The sequence below is a fragment of the Aspergillus clavatus genome, genomic scaffold, assembly GCF_000002715.2.
Source record: "Aspergillus clavatus NRRL 1 1099423829805 genomic scaffold, whole genome shotgun sequence".
In the NCBI taxonomy this organism is placed as follows: Eukaryota; Fungi; Ascomycota; class Eurotiomycetes; order Eurotiales; family Aspergillaceae; genus Aspergillus; species Aspergillus clavatus.
The window spans coordinates 3,314,862-3,333,182 of NW_001517094.1; the positions used below are offsets into that span (position 1 = coordinate 3,314,862).

Sequence of the window (18,321 nt, forward strand, 5' to 3'; positions counted from 1 at the left end):
AGCTTCTTTCAAAGACATTGTTAGAAGCCGACTTTGGATTTTCATACTGATCGCAGAGGAATGGGGAGACACGGATGGATGGTTGGAACAGCCAGCCAACGTCTCTATCGATATCGTTCATCATTGTTTCGCACGAAGTATAAGAATGGGAGTAAGGTTATGCCCCTAATAGCCGAGCATCTAGCTCAAGCTGGATAGGTGTAGGGAGGCGTCACAACTACCACAGGCCATGCATTCCGCAAGAGCAACGAGAGAACCCGCAGTCAAACGCTGCATCTCAGCACCTCTCCCCTCTAATCGAATAGAAGTTGGTCTGCTTAATATGACTCGCCCTGCCGGTCTTCTCGTCGAACAAGTAGAACCCATACGTAGCTGCATTTGGGGGCGTATAGACTGGATCGAGTCAGCAAGACGCAGCTCGCAGCAGACACTCAAAACACTCACGATGCAACGAGACAGCGGCGTTGTCAGGATCCGGATTCGAGATCTTGTGCAGACCGAGCTATTGCATCCCTTAGCCTCACCATGCCGTTTGCCCAAGCCAGAGAAGGGGATAAGTCAGACCTCATCAGACATGTACGTTACCTCGTTCTCTTCGTATATTGTCTCCCTGATGACCCGCGGGGAGGATAGCTGCCCACGCTGCACCTTCTCCTGGTCAGGCCATGTGTACAGGGTTTCTTGGAGCGAGCCTTTGAGGATCTAGTGGTAAGCACACCTCATCAGCCCGGGCTGTAGGCCATAGATACAACGCCTGTGGTGCGCGCGTCGGGGAAAACACCTTCATCACACAATGCGCATTGGCATGGCCGTGGATCGCACTCCCCCTGCCGGGGCTCCAAACCAGGATCAACTAGTGATGACGTTGCTACCGCATTAGCATGCGGCTGGACGGAGTGACCGAGATCCTTCGGGCTTCACGGGGTTTCAAAAAAGGTACATGCAGCATGCAGGTACAGAATGCCATGTGATACGGAGCTCTGATGTATGCGTATGATATGTATGAATATGATAGATACCAGGGGGTGGGTTGTGGGGTGGATAGTGGTCGATTGATCGATCGAATCGATCGCCGGGTCCGGCTCCCGGCTCAAAGTACATTACAGGAAAGTAGATAGTAGTCCACTCACCAAGTTGCTTTTGCCGTTTCCCTCGTCGATGAGGTTCCGTGTATACCCCCCGCTGTAGTCGCCCAGGGCAAACGGGGACCAGTCGACGGGATCGGAGACGTACTGTTCCATCAGGCGCTGGATGTCGAGTGGATTGACGTCGGAAGAATCCAGGCCGGAGCTTGGACCGAGAGCGGCGCTGAGATCTTGGACGAGATTCTCGAAGGCATTTGGTGGATGTTTAGGCGTGACTGGGGGCGATGGTGATGGTGCTCTGGGGTTGAGGTATGGCATTGTTGGGAGTGACAGATGGGCTGTGATTCGTCGAGAGGAGCAAGTATAGTAGCAGTCGGATACTACCTAGCTTGAGCGCTTGAGCAGCGAAATGGAAGATGTGATTAGAGGATTCAGGGTGTTTAATAGGAGGTGATATACATATTGCTGGACGGTGCAACACCATAAGCCATTATGGTATCAGGTCATAACGATGGAACGGAGAGCCATCTCCAGCCAGTTGCTCTTTCCACCGCGAAGCACAAGAACAGAAGTCAGAAAGGCTTGCCAGTTGCCACTGATGCCTTGTAGATGCCTGAGGCCGCAACCCCGCCATGGGAGACCGCCCTGCGTCGACCAGCAAATGAAGTGGCGGCCACAATTCCAAAGATTGTTTCTCCACAGAAAGAAACATCTTCACGACTGACGTGCATACGAATTGTCTCGGTCTTAGAACGGCAGTACGGCGGACAGGACACAAAAAGAGTCCATTTTTCATTTTAAAAAAGTTTCTTTTTCCTTTCTAGAAGATTGCGCCTTGTACGAGGGTAGTACTCGTACCAAACCGTCAAGATGTCGACAACCGTGGAGAAGGTATGCCTATGGTGGTTTGAGACTTCTTCGTCTCATCCTGCGTTGTTGCTTGCAATCGAAGGAGTTGTGCTAACTATGCTTCTCAATGAATAGATCAAACAAATCGAGGACGAGGTTTGTGCCGCGCATCGCCAAATCGTACATCGCGAGTACTTTTCGACTGACCGAATATCTAGATGGCTCGGACTCAGAAGAACAAGGCGACGAATGCTCATTTGGGTATGCGCGCATATGGCTCTGGACAATATATGCATCGTACTGGTGATGGCGACTGACAACTGGATAGGTCTATTGAAAGCTAAGCTTGCGAAGCTAAAACGAGAACTTTTGACACCGACCAGCGGTGGTGGTGGCGGTGGTGGTAAGTGTTCTTGGAGGATGATGTTCGCTCGCAGAATGCTGACGGAGGGGTCACAGCTGGCTTCGATGTTGCTCGTACTGGTGTCGCCAGTGTGTATGTTGTACTCTCAAACGAATTTTTTGATAACATTGCTGACCTGAGTAGTGGTTTCATCGGGTTTCCTTCCGTCGGCAAGAGTACCCTGATGAGCAAATTGACTGGTCAACACTCTGAGGGTATGTTTGTTGATTGTTGCGAGCGTTCTGGGTATTAGATCTGACCTGTGGATCACGCAGCTGCGGCGTACGAGTTCACAACCTTGACGACTGTTCCGGGCCAGGTGATGTACAACGGCGCGAAGATTCAGATCCTCGATCTTCCTGGTATTATTCAGGGTGCAAAGGATGGCAAGGGTCGTGGTCGTCAGGTCATTGCAGTGGCCAAGACTTGTCATCTTATCTTCATCGTCCTCGATGTCAACAAACCGCTGCACGACAAAAAGATCATCGAGAACGAGTTGGAAGGGTTCGGTATCAGAATTAACAAACAGCCACCAAACATTGTCTTCAAGAAGAAGGACAAGGGTGGTCTCGCAGTCACCAGCACCGTTCCCTTGACGCATATTGATCATGACGTAAGTCGCTCTCATTGACTCTATCGAGGGCCAAATGCTCATGCTTCTTTTCTATCACAACCAGGAAATCAAAGCTGTGATGAGCGAATACAAGATTTCCTCTGCGGATATTTCTATCAGATGTGACGCAACAATTGACGATCTCATCGATGTCCTCGAGGCCAGAAGTCGAAGCTATATCCCGGTAATCTACGCCTTGAACAAGATTGATTCCATCTCAATCGAGGAGTTGGATCTCCTGTATCGAATTCCCAATGCCGTGCCCATCAGCTCCGAACATGGCTGGAACATCGACGAGCTTCTGGAGCATATGTGGGAAAAACTCAACCTTCGGCGCGTCTACACTAAGCCTAAGGGAAGAGCGCCTGACTACACGGCTCCCGTCGTGCTCAGAGCCAACGCGTGCACCATTGAGGACTTTGTATGGACTCCTTTTTACGCCCTCGTGGAGAAACCCGATACTGATGCGCATTATAGTGTAACTCCATCCACAGATCGATCCGGGATCAATTCAAGGTGGCAATCGTTTACGGCCGCTCCGTTAAGCACCAACCTCAGCGCGTCGGTTTGTCGCACGAGTTGGCAGATGAAGATATCGGTTCGTACTCTCTCATTGCCCCTTGACAGCCACAACGGCCACCCGGCGTATCATCAGAGACTGACTGGTCGTTACAGTGACCATTATCAAGCGCTAAGCATGCGCCACAAGCTTGAAACCTGAGAATCCCCCGCGGTAGTGGAAAAGGCTGTGGCGAATTGCACACGAGAGTACGGAAGGTCTGTGTCAGTGATGCTACGCTTAGATGCTCTATCAACGACAAAAAGGCCGCCCCTCGTGTGACACAGCTCCGCGAGACGCTACAGAGATGTGATGGGATCGGTCAAGATGATGGTCCGCGCACGGGGCAGCATGCTGCCAGATGCCAGCAACTATTTTGGGACCCTTACTCGTCGATTTGGAGGAGGTGGATATATACCACTGGACTATGAGCTAGAGAATGATCGCACTGCTACCCGTGAAGTTCAGCCCTTTGCGGTCTTTCTTCTAAGAGGTAGGGGGACGAGATCCCGGGGGAGATTAGTGATGGGTGTCTGAGAACAAAAGAGAGTTTCGAGACTGGGATCTTACGTCTTTGGTTTAGCAGCACGTACTTATGAGAGTAGACTGCCGAAATTTTTTTTTTATCTCTTGCCCTTCCCTCCATTCAAGTGCATTGTCCCTTTTAAGAATAGCCTCTGACATTGTTCATCGTCAACGGGAACGAGGCGCCAGACCAGATGAGCCATTCAACCACCAGTCCAGGACCCGATGTTCTTGTCAATCGTGTCGTCGATTTTCAACAATAACCTCACAAACAGAGGCGTTCAGGTTCTCTCAACCACGAAAAAAACCCATCTCCCAACCGTGTCCAAGTGGCCCGCCAAAGCACAAGGCTCCCCTGCTGGTTCCTAGCCCTACCATGTACTCCAAACTCCCACGAAAGTGCCCAGCTCGAAACGAACTGAGACATGCCTCGTCTCGAAAGTTCCGGCCGGACACAGGGTCTGGAAGTCCGAACCTCCGGCCACTGACGAGACACGTCCAATGAGGGCCCCGAATTTATGGTCGTAGGTACGAATCCCTCCTTCTTGCGTAATCAGATCAGACAGGTCATTCTGTAATCTGTGCTGCTGGAGTTCTGGCCATGTGGGATTTTTCTTTGATCTAGATTTCCGGTGGCTTTTTTAGCGAAGGGGGGGAAAGCCTGGTTAGAGAGTAACTATCGAGTATCGAGTGGACTTGCAACCCGCGACGCTGATGACACTCTAGCCCGGCCGGTGACTCGTGTTGGCGGAGTTGGGATATCATACGGTGAGTGTAAGTAACTATGCCTACCTATATGGCTATGGCTATACCCGGCGTGTCTTGATACTGCAATTAATCTGGACCAAGATCTCCCATTGTATGTATGTAAGCCGAATTGCAGAAATACATAATGGCGATATTGGTACCTCTATTTACTTCCCAACAAGCTTTCTCATACCTATCTACGGAGTATGTACTACGTAGATAGTCTGTACCCCGGTAGGTCCAGTACCCTAGAGGCTAGGACCAGTGAGCCATCAGCCATCAGCCATGATCCAAGACGAAGGATCGAATTCCAAACCTCTTCTTCCTTTTCTTTTCTTTTCTTTTTTCTTCTTTTTTACTTTTCCTCTTCCTTCTCGGCCGGACATCCCCTGAATACAATTAGCTGGCCTTTAGGGTAACTAAGAACTACCAGCAAGCATAACCTGCATGCTCCCTGCGCGAAGAGCTTCCCCCCCCTTTCGAGTGTAACCCAAAGCAGACATGCCCTACATTCGTGCCCTACTTGGGCCTCAGGCAGTCAGGTACTCAGGCACCCAGGCAAAGTCAGGCAGAGTAGTTCAGGCGCCCCAATCTACGTAGTACTCAGCTACTCAGGCACCCAGTCTACACCTTCCTGTACTTTTAAATAGGTTACTAAGGTTACGGTACAACCCGTGATCTCCATCCGGCAACACCAGCCTACAGCCGGAGTCAACCTTGAACCTTGACGCAATTGTTAACAGTCAATGCCGAACGAAGCGAAAAGCGGCAGCGAAATCCCAGAGACCACCAAAAAAAAAAAAAAAAGACATCAATCGCAATATCGTCATCGCTCATATCCAATTGGCCTCAACCTGTCAAACCAGTCCCATCCAGTGTGGGGAGGGCTTTTTCCTGCTCTCCGGCCCGGGGGGGGGGGGAGGGGAGGTGGTTTGTCTCCGCGGCGCTTAATGGCCGTCGATAATATGATCGTGCCATGGCAGTCATCGTACAGACAGGAAGAATAAGAAGCGGTCTGCGCGGAACCAAAGCCTTATCCATGCTTGTTGAGATGTTTTAGCTGCAGGGTGTTTGATTATGCTATGATTATTATTCTCCATTTTTTTTTATGTTAGTTATTTGTTAGTTATTTGTTCGTTTTGTTGAGATACGAGTGACAGCATAGGATGCAGGAACTTGGCGACAGGGGAATGTTTTATCCCGTGGGTAGTTCTGCGGGTAGGCTACGGAGTACAAAGTAAATGTCCATTGGAGAAGTGCTATATTGCCCCTGATTATTGGGATGGATCGAGGGGGGAGATGAGATAGATACTTTGGAGTGTCCATGGTCATTCTAGTTACCTCAACTCCAATGTCCACACTCCACACAGCAACAGAGTCAAAATGCCATGCAAGAAAAAAAAAAAAAAAAAAAAAAAGGCAATCTAATCCAGCAACTATGATGGCAGAGATCGAGAACAAAGCTGCACTCATTGCAGAATCGATGCAAAGCGAACAAAATCTGTTCCATCAGGTGACTGGAAAAGCACCAACAGATGCAGGCTTTCATCAGAGTGGACTCAGTGGAGGCTGCATTTACTCCTTTCTCCCTACTGCCGGTCCATAGTGCCTGCATGATTACTGCTGGTCCTCATCGCAATCTTTCCCAATTCCCCCGTCAGAAAATATGCTGTCATACAGAGTACACTCATCTTCCGTCCGTCTCTGTTTTTTGGGTCGCTTGCTTCGGCATAGCGGAATCCTTCTATGCAGCCACACAAACCGCTGTGTAATGTGTTCCCTTGAGAGGAGTACTGTTAACTGTACGTGCGTTCGATGAGCCGGATGATAGGCAAGTCTGCCATTTTTTAGGACTTGAAGCTCTACATACTAACTGGATAGTCTGTAGTATGTATGTAGACAGTAGACACGGAGGTCCATAGGCCCATAGGCCCAGAGATATAGATATGAAAGCAAGGCCGAGAAGAGTCTCAAGCTCTCTCTCATTGGGCTGGACAGGCCTGGAGCACCCCCGTCTCCGCTTGGATCTCAGTTCCCTCCCACACAAGATCAGGTGGCGTATCCATTGTAGCAGAAAGAAGATGATTTTGCTCTCTTCACAGACCGCTTGATGTTCTCGACTGATGTCATGGGCCTTAATTTCGCAAGTAGGAATTGAATCGAACTCGGGTTCCTCCCACTTCGCTCCGTCCAGTCAGTTCTTGATAATCAGCGCATGGGATCTTACGGTGAGTTATGCATGTATCGTGTGTCTCGTAAGGTACGGGGTTCGTAACATTACGTCAGTCCTGCATACGGTACCAAGCTGTATCTGTAGGTAGGTAGGTAGGTACCTTAGGTTGGGTACCTTAGGTACCTATCTACTACTGGCTGACCTCGTTGCTGACATTGAAACAACATCGACAGATGCAGTTAGACAGCTGCACTGACGTGCGTACCTGACAGATGTCGCTGAATTGGCTTGAGTATGGATAAGGCTATCATGACACCTTGTCATGTGTCCCCCGGATGGGTCTTTGTGTGTCCGTGGCCCTGGCTGCTGTCTTCCGCCCTAACCTGGGTACCATGAAATTTTGAGGGATGTACTCCGTAGGTAGACTCTCTGAAGAGATGTTGGCTTTGAGAGATGCTGAGTGGCTCGATGGCTTACTAGCTATAGAATTGCCACTGGATGAGTGCATCGACTTCAGAGAATCTGTGTCAACTGTGGCAATAGCAATAGCCCAGGTTGCCGTGAACCAGGCAATGTACGGTGTAGACCGATGGTATCTATCCATCTTGGTAGTCTGAATTCTGACTGTGTGGCTCCGATTTTGCTGTATATCACTATACAGCATACACATCGATGGCGCTCATCTGCCCCACCTGCAGCTCATCGATGGCTTCGATTTTAAATTCTCTCTCATCGATAGATGCGATTGGCAGGATTGCCCATATAATGTCTGTGGCTCTATGACAGAAGGGGGAAGACCCGTCATTCCTCTGGCCAATACGGAGAACGAATAGAGAAATTCATGATGTAGGTTTTCTAGTAGGGTGAGCAAAATCGGATACCTATTCAGGTATTGATCTTGGCACAGATGGAAAGCAAAAGGGACTAATGCGGCTTGTGTGACTCTGTGTGTTTAGTTCCAGGACAGCTTCTTCCGTTGTGCAACCTCCTCGAAGAAGAGTTAAGGAACCAAGGAACCAAGATACCTGCAGGTGTCCATTTGTATTGTTCCACTCTTTGTCTTATTGTTTCCCGATCTGGAGGATTGTGAAGAGAAGGGGCTTGAGAGTCTCGATGATGCGGGATAGACACATATCTACATTCTCGATGCATCTAGTCGCTCCGAGTCGAGGGCAACGCTAGGATGTATCATGTTGTACATAGAGATTTGAGGCCATGTATTCTGTAGATACTTTCCCTTCATGATTCCAGGTGAATTGACAGCCTTTAATCCCTCGTGGTCATTCCGAACAAGTGGGGCATGTTCGTGATACCGAACAAACCTCTCGACCTACAAAGTCTGTTCCGCAGTTGCAAAGGTATTCCAAAGGGGGGGGGACATTATTAAGCATAGACTTCTCTTCGTGCAACAGCCGTAGCAGTGGTGCTCTGTTTACCACAATGCCGTGACATGTATCATCGAAAGCCTCAATAGGGCTGTACAAGGGCGACGGAATCTCAATCACCTTAGTGCCTAAGGCACTAAGAGAGGGACTTGCTCCAGAAGGCGCAACTCTTTTCCCGATGTTCATTACACCTGCAGTCTAGTTGATGAAGCTAGCAATGGGCTGTGTTTGACACCCTGGTTATACCCTTGTTGGTACATGTCAGCAATGGTGCTGTCTATTCGATCAACAATCCATTGAGATAATGTACTACGTAGAGCCTTCCCGACGCAGCCGAGCGAGTAATAATCATAGAGATCAAGTGCCTCCAGAGACATGCAGCAGTCTAAGAGGTACCTGGCCAGCCGTGCCAACCATACTTCACCTTACCTTACTCAATCTTACTGTGGTACCTTACCTATGTATCTTCTCTATCTTTGTACTTCAGAGAGCAGGTCAGCATAGAGTAGGCCAGGTGTTCGGGAACAGGAGCATGGATGATGGATGAGAACTCAGAAGCCCCGAAGATTTACCCATCAACCAGAGAGAGTACATAATAGTCTAGATAAGTAAACAAACCCCGTCTGAGAAGCAGTCTGTCAGATATGGCTGATTGTCAGAGTATCCTGAATTTCTCCTCCTGTTTTCAATACAGATGGGTTTTTAAGTTTGCTCGGATTTTCTGGTCAGGATTTGCAATGCTTAGGCTAGGTTGCCGGCCCGGAGTGGACCGCATGGACCGCTGCGGGCCTTGTGGACCGTGGGGTCCTAGCTCCTAGGTAAGGACTAAGGTTAGGCAAAGTAACGAAGTAACTTGTTATGGAGATGGAGACGGAGTAGACTAGGCTGAGGACTTTGAGTACTCACTACTCAGTAGTCACTAGTCAGTATTGTAGAGTGTAGGTAGACCCTAGTACCCGAGAGTAAACACTAATCGGGACTGGGCAAGTCAAGCAAGACCATGTAACAATAATTAATAATACACTCATCCAGGGTTTGGTGATGCTGCTAGTTCCAATCAGGACGCTATCTTTCTGGTCCGTCCATCACCACTTGAACCTAAGATGAACCATGCTGCCTCTGCACGTTATGATAGGGCCATTCGCATCTTCTCACCTCGTTTTAGTCCATGCGACAATAAATGAATTGGAATCAATCTACGACTTGTGATTCGGCCATGCCGTGTCTTGGAATATCGCCTCGTGACAAAGTACTATGCAGATTGGACGTGGATATTTCAGCTTTTTTCTCTCTCCCTCTCCAAGTGATTGAAGCTCTCTGCACTCTTTTCCCTTCATTAATATCGGTGGGGCTTGATATTGCGCCTCTCGGCTTTCTTCTTTCTTTTTTCCCCCCCCCTACGAGCTCTTTCTCTTTTAAGGTATTGTCATTTCCTGTACTAAGAGCTACCGGCCTAGCTAATGAAAAGGTAGGTTTCCCCCACCAAAACAGGGTTCGGTCAGATCCTCGCTCGCAAAGTTGATGGCCCGGAGATCGCGCCTCTTCCATTCGTTAAGTAAGACCTGCAAAAAATGAGGCTTGACCATCCCTGGTAGTCAAGATACAAGACTAGTACAGAGGACGATCAAGATCTGCCTCTTCAACGACTAACCCGATATAACAGCTTGTTCAAACACCGTCTCCGGTTCCCTCTTGGGGCCATTCATGGCCTAAATCTCGTGACCTTATAAAGTGCCCAACAAGCCCTTGGATAGGGGAAGGGGGAGACAGTCCGGACATTCAAAGGCTTGTATCTAGGACCTCGGTCGTACAGTTATGGCCGAGCACACCTGAAGGAAAACCGTTGAACTCGAGGCGCCACAATGATTTGCTAACTACCAATCTGCTCTATCCATATCCAAGTTACCTACGCTACTTGCCCTACTCATCTATTTGTTCTACGTATGTCATGTGGATCTTTAGGTTCAGCGGTTTATCGATCCGCTCTCTATCTGTCAATTTGCCCGTCGTGGCTTGCTCCCAAGGCAATCAGTGGTTGTCAAGTCAATTTCCTAGGCCTTAGGGACTAGGGGAGTACTCAGAGTAGTCCAGAACTACTGTCGACCCCATGCTGTTCTTGACGTTGCATGCTCCGTCCGAGGACGATCTCTCTTCATTTGAATGAACGATCATCCATTAACAGCTTGGAACAGGCCGTCCTCCAGTCCAGATGGGGGCTGTCAAATGAACCCCCTCCCCAAACAATGACACCAATGAGAGCAAGGAAGCTCGGTGAAAAGCAAAATTGGCGAGGCCGACTGGCTCTCAAGTTCTGATATTTGCTTATTTTTTTTTTTTAAGAAAAAAATGCTCTCCTCTATCCGGAATTCGGAGTCCTTCCAATGATCGGTTCGTTTCTGCTGGCAAAGCCTGGCATATCTTTTGCTCCACTCTGGATCGGGTACCCAGATTCCCATCCTGGTGATGGATGGCCCGTGATGCTAGGTATACTTGACCGATCCTAGTATTACTAGGGGTGGTCACAGGTAATCCACTGAGGTCTCTAAGCCAACCAGGTAGGCGAGCAGGTCCTCCCCCCCCATCCCAAAGTGGTCAGCTGTGGGCTGTTCGTCGCCTTCAGTGTAACACTGCCGGAATTCCCGTAGGTAGGTAGGGAAATGTCTACTACGTAGAGAAGCAAGCTGCGTGTTTCCACGATCAGACTTTCGTTGTTCAGACTCATCAGACAGCTATGCCAGAGGACTTGCTTACTTCCGCCGATGATCTCTATATCTACCTACCTAGGTACTCGGGACTATCAGCAATCTCTCTGAACCGGCGTCGCCGTCACGAATACGAGATTGGCACCTACCGTAACTCTGTGCTCCATCGGTACTCCTCCGTAAGAAGTTTTGTACCTTACAGTATCGTGATTTTCCTGACACAAGGTCATACGATGATACGGAGCCTTACGGGTGTACTAGTAGAAAAGATAGCGGACTACCTTTACGGAGTAAGAATGTCAGTAAGGTAAGGTAGGTAGGTAGGTAGTTGTTACTTGTTAGCTGTATTGAGGATTTTTTAGACCCCAAACTAGCAAGATCCCTGTCCCGCAATCTCAGCAGATGAAGCAGACGCCAATCAGCAGTGGATTCCCCCACCATTTTGCCTTTCGCAAGACCATTCTGGCTTATTTATTTCATCCTGAACATCCTGCTGATGGCCCAATCATCGGCCGGAAGCTCGCATTTTTCTCCCTGGTCGCTATCTGGGGTTTTCTCCGTCGCCGGCAGTGATTGCTATTCTCTGCCCGTCGAATCAGCCGAGGGTTTCTCCTCAGGGCAACTCTTGTCGGTCGTGCGCCGAATCTGGAAGCAGGAATATTGAATGATTACTACCTAGATCGATACCTCCTAGGTCAGTCAGTAGTTCTAGGTATGTAAATAGATACTATCAGATATAGTTCGATAGATCAATGGGAGTGTGAGTATCTGCTGCGTAGGTAGTTAGGAAGAGTCCAAGATCGGTTGCAAAGTCTATCTACCTCATCCTACTAGTAGTAAGTAGTAACTAGTCCATAGTTCGATCAGTATCTATCTACACAGTAGTTAGTCCTCTGAAGTACTGCTCAACTTTGGACGATTTATCTCTTTTTTTTTTTTTTTTTTTTTTTTTTGCACTAGATAAACATTATTATTCGCTACTTTTACCCTTTTCCTCTCTGTCTGTTGATCGACCCTGTGCCTGTGCCTTGAGCCAATCTCCTTTCTTGTTTCTTATTTCTGCTGGCCCATTTTTTCTAGTATATCATTTATTCGTTTTTTTTTTTTTTTTTCTGATATTTTCCCCTCCAATCTGAACTCAACTAACCGCATGCTGCGGCAGGTGCGCACCCTCCACCCCTCTCCATTTTCTTGACCTTTTTTCCCTTACACTCTGGGAAGAGAGGGAAAAAAAAGAAAAGATAAAATGAAATAAAAAAGACACAAAAAAAGAAGTAAAAGCCTGCATGTCCTTTTGGTAGTCAAATAGTATCCATATACCTATCCAGATTCATATACCTATCCATAACATACCGACTGCTTCGTACATACATACATCTTGTCATCAACCTTTCTGAATAGCTTCGGATGGGCTTGTGGGGATCAATCACCCTGATCTTCTGAAAGAATTGACCCTCACGGGATTATTGGTGCTTTCACCTCTATCTAGTATCTAGTAGTGGTACCTGTCTACTACCGCTACTACTCCGGACTCCTCCAAAGGAATTTCCTAACGAACCTCAATCTATTCTTCAACTTGGATCAATCGCATATTGCTTTGTCTGGATGCCCTTGGGCTGAGCATGCATCGTCTCTTTTCTCCTCTTGGCTCTGGATTGTCCTCTCTTTGCTTTTTCCTCTTCCCTGTCGCCCATTCGACCTGTTTCCCCTCTTATACTTTTCTTCTTTAAACTACTTAGCGGCCAGTCCAGACAAGTTCCCTGGTTGGAATCTTCCTGGGACGCTGTTGTCAACACTCCTATAGCTCTATTCCGTCCGTTCCATTTTCCCGGACTTCAATTTCGCCCTTGCTCCCTAGCTCTCTCCTTGACCATGGATACGGAGAGCTCTCACACACAGGACAATGAATTTGCACAGTCACCCTGGATGGACATGGGGGCCTTCCAGTCCCCCGCCCAACACTCGCCCCCGATGGACTACTCAGGGTTCGGGTTTGGGGTGATGCCACTAGACACAGGCTATGGGGTATCGATACCTCCCCCATATACATCGTTGCCCTTGACAATGCCCTCGCACACATGGCCCAGCATGCTCACAACCCAGTCACCATTTCCCGAGTCAGGTCTGCCGCCTGTGCCTATTCCAGCATCGGCTTCGCCAGTCACACCGGTTCAGCCGCCTCGCAAGTCCTCGACTAGCGGTTCCACGCCGCGCAGGACCCTAACGGACGAGGATCGTCGACGCATGTGTCTCTATCATGAAGAGCACAAGTCGGCTAAGCAGACAGACATTGGAGGTAAGTCCTTGCTTGTTCACTCACTCACTCAGCCCCCTGTCGGATGGGTCATGCTGACAATCGTCTGAACAGCCCTATTCGGAGTAGAACGAAGGTATAGTCCACCACTCTTGTTGTGATCTTGAGACTCTACCAAAACAAGAAAAAGAAAAAAAAAGATAAAAAAAAAAAAGAAAATCCAGTTCTAACGCTTGTGCTTGCTTGTCAAAAGTACTGTCTCCAAGGTGCTTCGTCAAAAGGAAAAGTACCTCAACCCTGAAGAGGGAAGCCGATCCCCCATCAAGAGGGCCAAAGGCCGGGTTCCGGACATCGAGAAAGCCTTGTCGAATTGGGTGCGAAACTACCAAAAGCAGGGCTATCCCTTGAGCGATGAGATGATCAGAGAAAAAGCCTTGTTCTTTGCCAGCACATGTGGCAGCCCGGACGGCAAAGAAAAGGTCCTTACGCAAAGCTGGCTGGAGAAATTCAAACACAAAAACAACTTGCTGGGCGCAAAGTCCCGGAAAGGCTCCTTTGCCAAAAGTGACTCTGAAAGCCCGACTCGCTTGACCATCAATTCGGCTCTCGCGTCGGCCGTCCAATCGCCCAGTGTGCTCTCCCCCACGTCCCCTGGGTTCGCATCGCCGTCAGCGCTATCCCCCATCCACAGCCTTGAGAACATGCAACAAGAACTTGCAAAGAGCCTGGATCAGCTTGCTGAAGAATACCAGCACAAACATGCGAAAAGCACAACGTCACTTGACACGAATTGCTCGCTTTCGGCCAGCCTTACCAGTCCCACATCCACATTGCTGTCAGAAAGCCCATTCACGCCCACGAGTCAGTCCCGCGGCTCTTTTGCAGATGGTCAGTTCAATAGAGCCCGTAGCCAGACACTACCTGGCGGTGTCCTAGACCCGATCTCGATGCCCACGGACGAGTCTTCCGGACAAACAATCTCGAAGGCGGCTTTGCAGCGGTCACTGTCTATAACGACACTCGAGTCACCGCTCGAGGACGATTACGTTGCAAATAATGATTCTGGCATTAACACGTCCAACACAATCAAGCGCAATCGCAGCAATCCCGAGATCAAGACAAAGTCCATTTACCCGCCGTTCTTCTCCAAGTCGACGACCGTTTCACCGATCAGTTCCCCGGGATCACCAACCCAGGACGAGGCCCGGAGAGCTCTTGAGCTAGTCATGAACTATCTGGAACACCAGCCAGCGAAATGCACCGCGCATGAATTAGTGACCATCGGGAAACTGATGGAGAGACTCGAGCTCGCGAAAGCTCAACAGGCTGCCCTCCCAGGCGGACTCACTCGCATTGACGAGCAGGATGATGTACCCCAAGTGACCAAGAAGCGAAGCATCCAAAACATGGTCTAAGCCGCAACTCTTGAAGAGGATCGTCTTGAGGAATGTACAGCCCACCGATCTACGATTCGTCCATCGTTGAAATCAACATGTTTTTCCATTGAATCTCTGGCGGTAGCCTGTCGAGGCTGAATCCCAGTCATTCCGTTTTTCTCTCTTTTATTTCCCGTCATTTTTCTTATCACGCCCTCTGGGTATATTTCCTTGTTTCTGTATTTATGGGTGGCGTTCAAGTGACTAAGTTTCGCATTGTCCGTGTCAGACCAATGATTTTCTGTTTCACTAGGTACGCTCGACAGCTGCCGGGCCGTGAAAAAGCTATCGGAATATCGGACCATACACTTATACGAGAGGGCAACCTCAGGTTTCATATCGATCTCAATCCCTGTGAGGAACGCAGGGAGTGTTCTTCATACCGACAGACAGCATGGAAATGGTGAACGTGACAAACTACAAGATGGATGGATATTGTTGGAGTATCTTTTGGAATGTCTTTCTGTTTTTCCTTTTTGGCATTTTTTTTTTGACCTTGCATTTTTGATTCCCCGTCTGATTCTCACTTAAACCAGATCGCCCACAAGGGCTTTGCATACTTTATTCCCCCCTTTTCTCTTCACTGTTAGTCTGATCATTGGGGTTTATGGATGGTACAGGACTAATACTTGGACAAACGAGAAACAGTGTAGGCTTACGCACACACAGGCCATGAGGTTTTATTCTTACTACTTACTTGTCCTTTGCATTCTACTTTTCTCCCTTATATTCTCTTATCTTCTCTTCTCTTCTCATTCGTCTCTATCTGCTTAAGGCCCAAGAGATTGATGAAGACTAAGGTGTCTTGGAGTTGGTCTGCATCCCCAGTTGGCAGCGCCACTTGGGGCGGGTTGTCTCTGCAGAGCTGACGTGACAAAGCTTCTCTACGGAGGTTCCCCTTTCCCCCTTTTTCCATATTAATGACCCCTGTCCATTGTCATCATCGTCAAATTTGGTATTGATTATTCCGTACAGCTGTAACAATTACTTCCTTCTCTTCTTTGCTTTTTCAGTTTCTCTCATTATTCTTGAGTCTTGTCATCATGTGATTCAGTACATGGTAGACAGGGGGATTGAACGTTGAACCAGATCGAGTCACAGGTTCCTGACACTTGGACACGCCGGGTTCAGCTACAATTCGCAACGTCGTGTTGGACATCATGGGACGATTTTAACTCTCCCGCTCACGCGCCCTCAGTCCACAGATGAGGAAGGAAGCCAGGGGTCATACTCAAGAGAATATCATATCATTACATTAATCATGCCTTTGCGCTATATCGGCGATACAAGGACAGAAGGGTGCAAAGAAAGGTTGTATCAAAGGTTATGCTGGGGCATCATGTGTGACGAACGCGACGCCCCTGTCCTCCATCAGTTCCGCCACACTGCGTTCCGACAATTCGGGCAGAATCTTGACCAGGACTATTTCGATGATGGAGTAGATTAGATGCTTGTTGCAATACTCGTCCGCAAAGAGGTCCAGGATATCACGCTCAATTGCTTCCAGGAGGAGCGCCTCCTCCGCGTCGTTAGACGAAGTGGATACAGGCGACGAGGCTCGGGATGAATGCTGCTGCTGCTGCGCGTCATTTCCCTGGGAGCCGTTAGGGGTCGTAGAGCCGGAGTTACCGGCTGAAACGCCAAAGAAACTCCGTGCGACTGGCCGGGGAACGAGTGAGAGGATGCGAGCCGCGCATTCTCGCTTTATGGCTGCAATCTCTGGCGCGGAGGGCGCCTGATCCGGAGGATCGGAAGGTGCAGGAGGAGGAGCAGGGGTGCTACCGTGAGCGTGAGCGTTACCTGGGGCTGCTGGTGTTGCATCGCTAGCAGGGTCTTGTTCCGGAGGGGGAGTCGGAGGATGCACGGACAACTGCGGAGGCTGCAGAGCCGGCGTCGAAATGCGATTTACATCGGATTCTTGGCCGGGAGGTGGATTTGGACGAGCATTCGATGGAAATAGCGCCGCCCTGGATGCGCGAAGCAGGTTGGGCAACAAGGTGGGGGTCAGAATATAGTCCTGAATGGTCTCGTGAAGGAACCTGGTGGAGAAGCCCGAAAAAAAAATTTTCGGTCAGGGGTTAGCACTCAGCAGACTCTTGCCAATTAGAAATGAAAGATATGAGGAATCAGCGATCGAATGGCGTAGCCAGCAGCGCGAAAGAACAATTCCAAAAAGGACCCAGATAACGATAGGGAGAAGCTGGCAGAAGCACCCCGGACTGTGGAGAGGCAGACAAATTAAACTCCAGGTATCATTGTTTCTGAATGGACGTGTCTCAAGGACAATAATGGCGTGGGTGTCGAATTAATCAAAGGTCATGCTCTGAAAAGGTTGCATAGGTGGAGAGCTAATAAGATCTCCTTGGCCAGGACCCGCAACTGGCAGTAGAGAAGCTTGGGCCAGTAATTGGTGCGAAATTGCGAAGATGTAGGGCCAATCGATACCGAAGACGACGACAATCTGATAGAAAAATGGGCTGGGCTCCTGGCGGGCAGGGCTCGCATTTGCTTGCTTTTTTTCTTTTTTCTGCGACATTTATCCATCGTCTCGAATCCAATCAATTCGAAGCGCCGTCGAGAGCAACCTCGGCCATGGCTGGGGTTTGAAATTCTGCTGGGAAGCATCTTCTATGATTGGCTCGAAAGGGAAACCAAATTGGCCTCGCCCTATCCATGCGTAGGTCTCAAAGGCCGCATGGCCGTTTAAATCAGCACGGTCGATGATCGTCACGAATCATATTGAGTAGCGTTCTCCTTGGCGTCCATTTGGACAAAACAGGAGCAAGTGGGCTTCTTGCAGGTGCAAGGGTATCTTGACTAATCCCTAATTCGAACCGTTTGGAGTCACGCCATGAGGCTGATGCGCATGCTGCTCGAGTTGGTAAGAGGAGTTTCTTTCTGTCGGCCTTTTTCTTTGCTTCGACCTGTGCTCGAAGCACCTTTCTGCCATCCCCATCAGATCTGAACGGTGAAACTGGCAGTTGAGCGGCACGGAAAGGGCCGGCCCAGGCCAATTACCCACCACAGCAACTGTACGTAAGTCGTAACTCGTAAGGTCGTTGATAGATAGAGGCGAGGATTGACAGGGGATTTCCACCTTCAATACACTTTCGGCCACTCCGGCTCAGCCACCAATCGGGGAGAAGAGGGGACATAGCAAAGAAAATGCCCAAGACAATGGACAGAAAGAGAGGGGAAAAAAAAAACCAAAAGAGAATATGACGACGGCGCTCTTCTGGAATTGTTTGATTGGATCAACATCGAGACTTGGATACGATCATGGGCTGGCTGATGATAAATCGTTCGGACGGTCAGGACAATACCAGACGGTAACATGACCGTACGTGCCGGTCATGGTGGGTAATGACAATACGGTCAGGTATGAAGGTCAATCGCAGGCCAATGCGGTTGAACGACTCTCCACCGGTAGCGGATCAAGTGACTGGTGCAGTATGCGAGAAATGCGCATCCACTGCATCTTCCGTCCCGCCGGCCCCTCTCAACACTCGAGCCTTCGCCAATGACTCGCTTGAGACGCGCTGACGATGAAGTAGCACTGGCATTTGACGACGCCAGCGTAGATCACAGTT

At 49.2% G+C, this 18,321-nt stretch overlaps 4 protein-coding genes across 4 annotated transcripts, besides 8 other annotated features; 2 read left to right on the forward strand and 2 right to left on the reverse strand.

Moving 5' to 3' along the window:
• Positions 1–277: 277 nt before the first annotated feature.
• ACLA_029090 (putative cysteine dioxygenase Cdo1) lies at positions 278–1,403 on the reverse strand (the record flags this gene model as incomplete). Its single annotated transcript, XM_001269606.1, has 5 exons — positions 278–393; positions 445–502; positions 565–702; positions 782–853; positions 1,131–1,403. 5 exons carry the CDS (start codon positions 1,401–1,403, stop codon positions 278–280), a joined length of 657 nt encoding a protein of 218 aa, XP_001269607.1.
• Positions 1,404–1,955: 552 nt separating this feature from the next.
• On the forward strand, positions 1,956–3,574 carry ACLA_029100 (GTP-binding protein RBG1; the record flags this gene model as incomplete). The annotated part of the gene is made up of 9 exons (XM_001269607.1): positions 1,956–1,976; positions 2,070–2,090; positions 2,153–2,195; positions 2,263–2,337; positions 2,394–2,430; positions 2,482–2,552; positions 2,613–2,950; positions 3,015–3,371; positions 3,428–3,574. The coding sequence occupies 9 exons, from the start codon at positions 1,956–1,958 to the stop codon at positions 3,572–3,574; spliced, it is 1,110 nt and encodes a 369-aa protein (XP_001269608.1).
• A 1,529-nt stretch (positions 3,575–5,103) lies between these two features.
• Positions 5,104–5,136: a microsatellite.
• Positions 5,137–5,890: 754 nt separating this feature from the next.
• Positions 5,891–5,915: a microsatellite.
• A 258-nt stretch (positions 5,916–6,173) lies between these two features.
• Positions 6,174–6,199: a microsatellite.
• A 5,138-nt stretch (positions 6,200–11,337) lies between these two features.
• ACLA_029110 (uncharacterized protein) lies at positions 11,338–11,614 on the forward strand (the record flags this gene model as incomplete). Its single annotated transcript, XM_001269608.1, has 2 exons — positions 11,338–11,348; positions 11,404–11,614. The coding sequence occupies 2 exons, from the start codon at positions 11,338–11,340 to the stop codon at positions 11,612–11,614; spliced, it is 222 nt and encodes a 73-aa protein (XP_001269609.1).
• Positions 11,615–11,968: 354 nt separating this feature from the next.
• Positions 11,969–11,993: a microsatellite.
• Positions 11,969–11,994: a microsatellite.
• Positions 11,995–13,471: 1,477 nt separating this feature from the next.
• Positions 13,472–13,514: a microsatellite.
• Positions 13,515–13,543: 29 nt separating this feature from the next.
• Positions 13,544–13,876: a mobile genetic element.
• A 1,584-nt stretch (positions 13,877–15,460) lies between these two features.
• Positions 15,461–15,485: a microsatellite.
• A 570-nt stretch (positions 15,486–16,055) lies between these two features.
• On the reverse strand, positions 16,056–16,987 carry ACLA_029120 (uncharacterized protein; the record flags this gene model as incomplete). The annotated part of the gene is made up of 2 exons (XM_001269609.1): positions 16,056–16,748; positions 16,976–16,987. The coding sequence occupies 2 exons, from the start codon at positions 16,985–16,987 to the stop codon at positions 16,056–16,058; spliced, it is 705 nt and encodes a 234-aa protein (XP_001269610.1).
• Between the last annotated feature and the right edge of the window lie 1,334 nt (positions 16,988–18,321).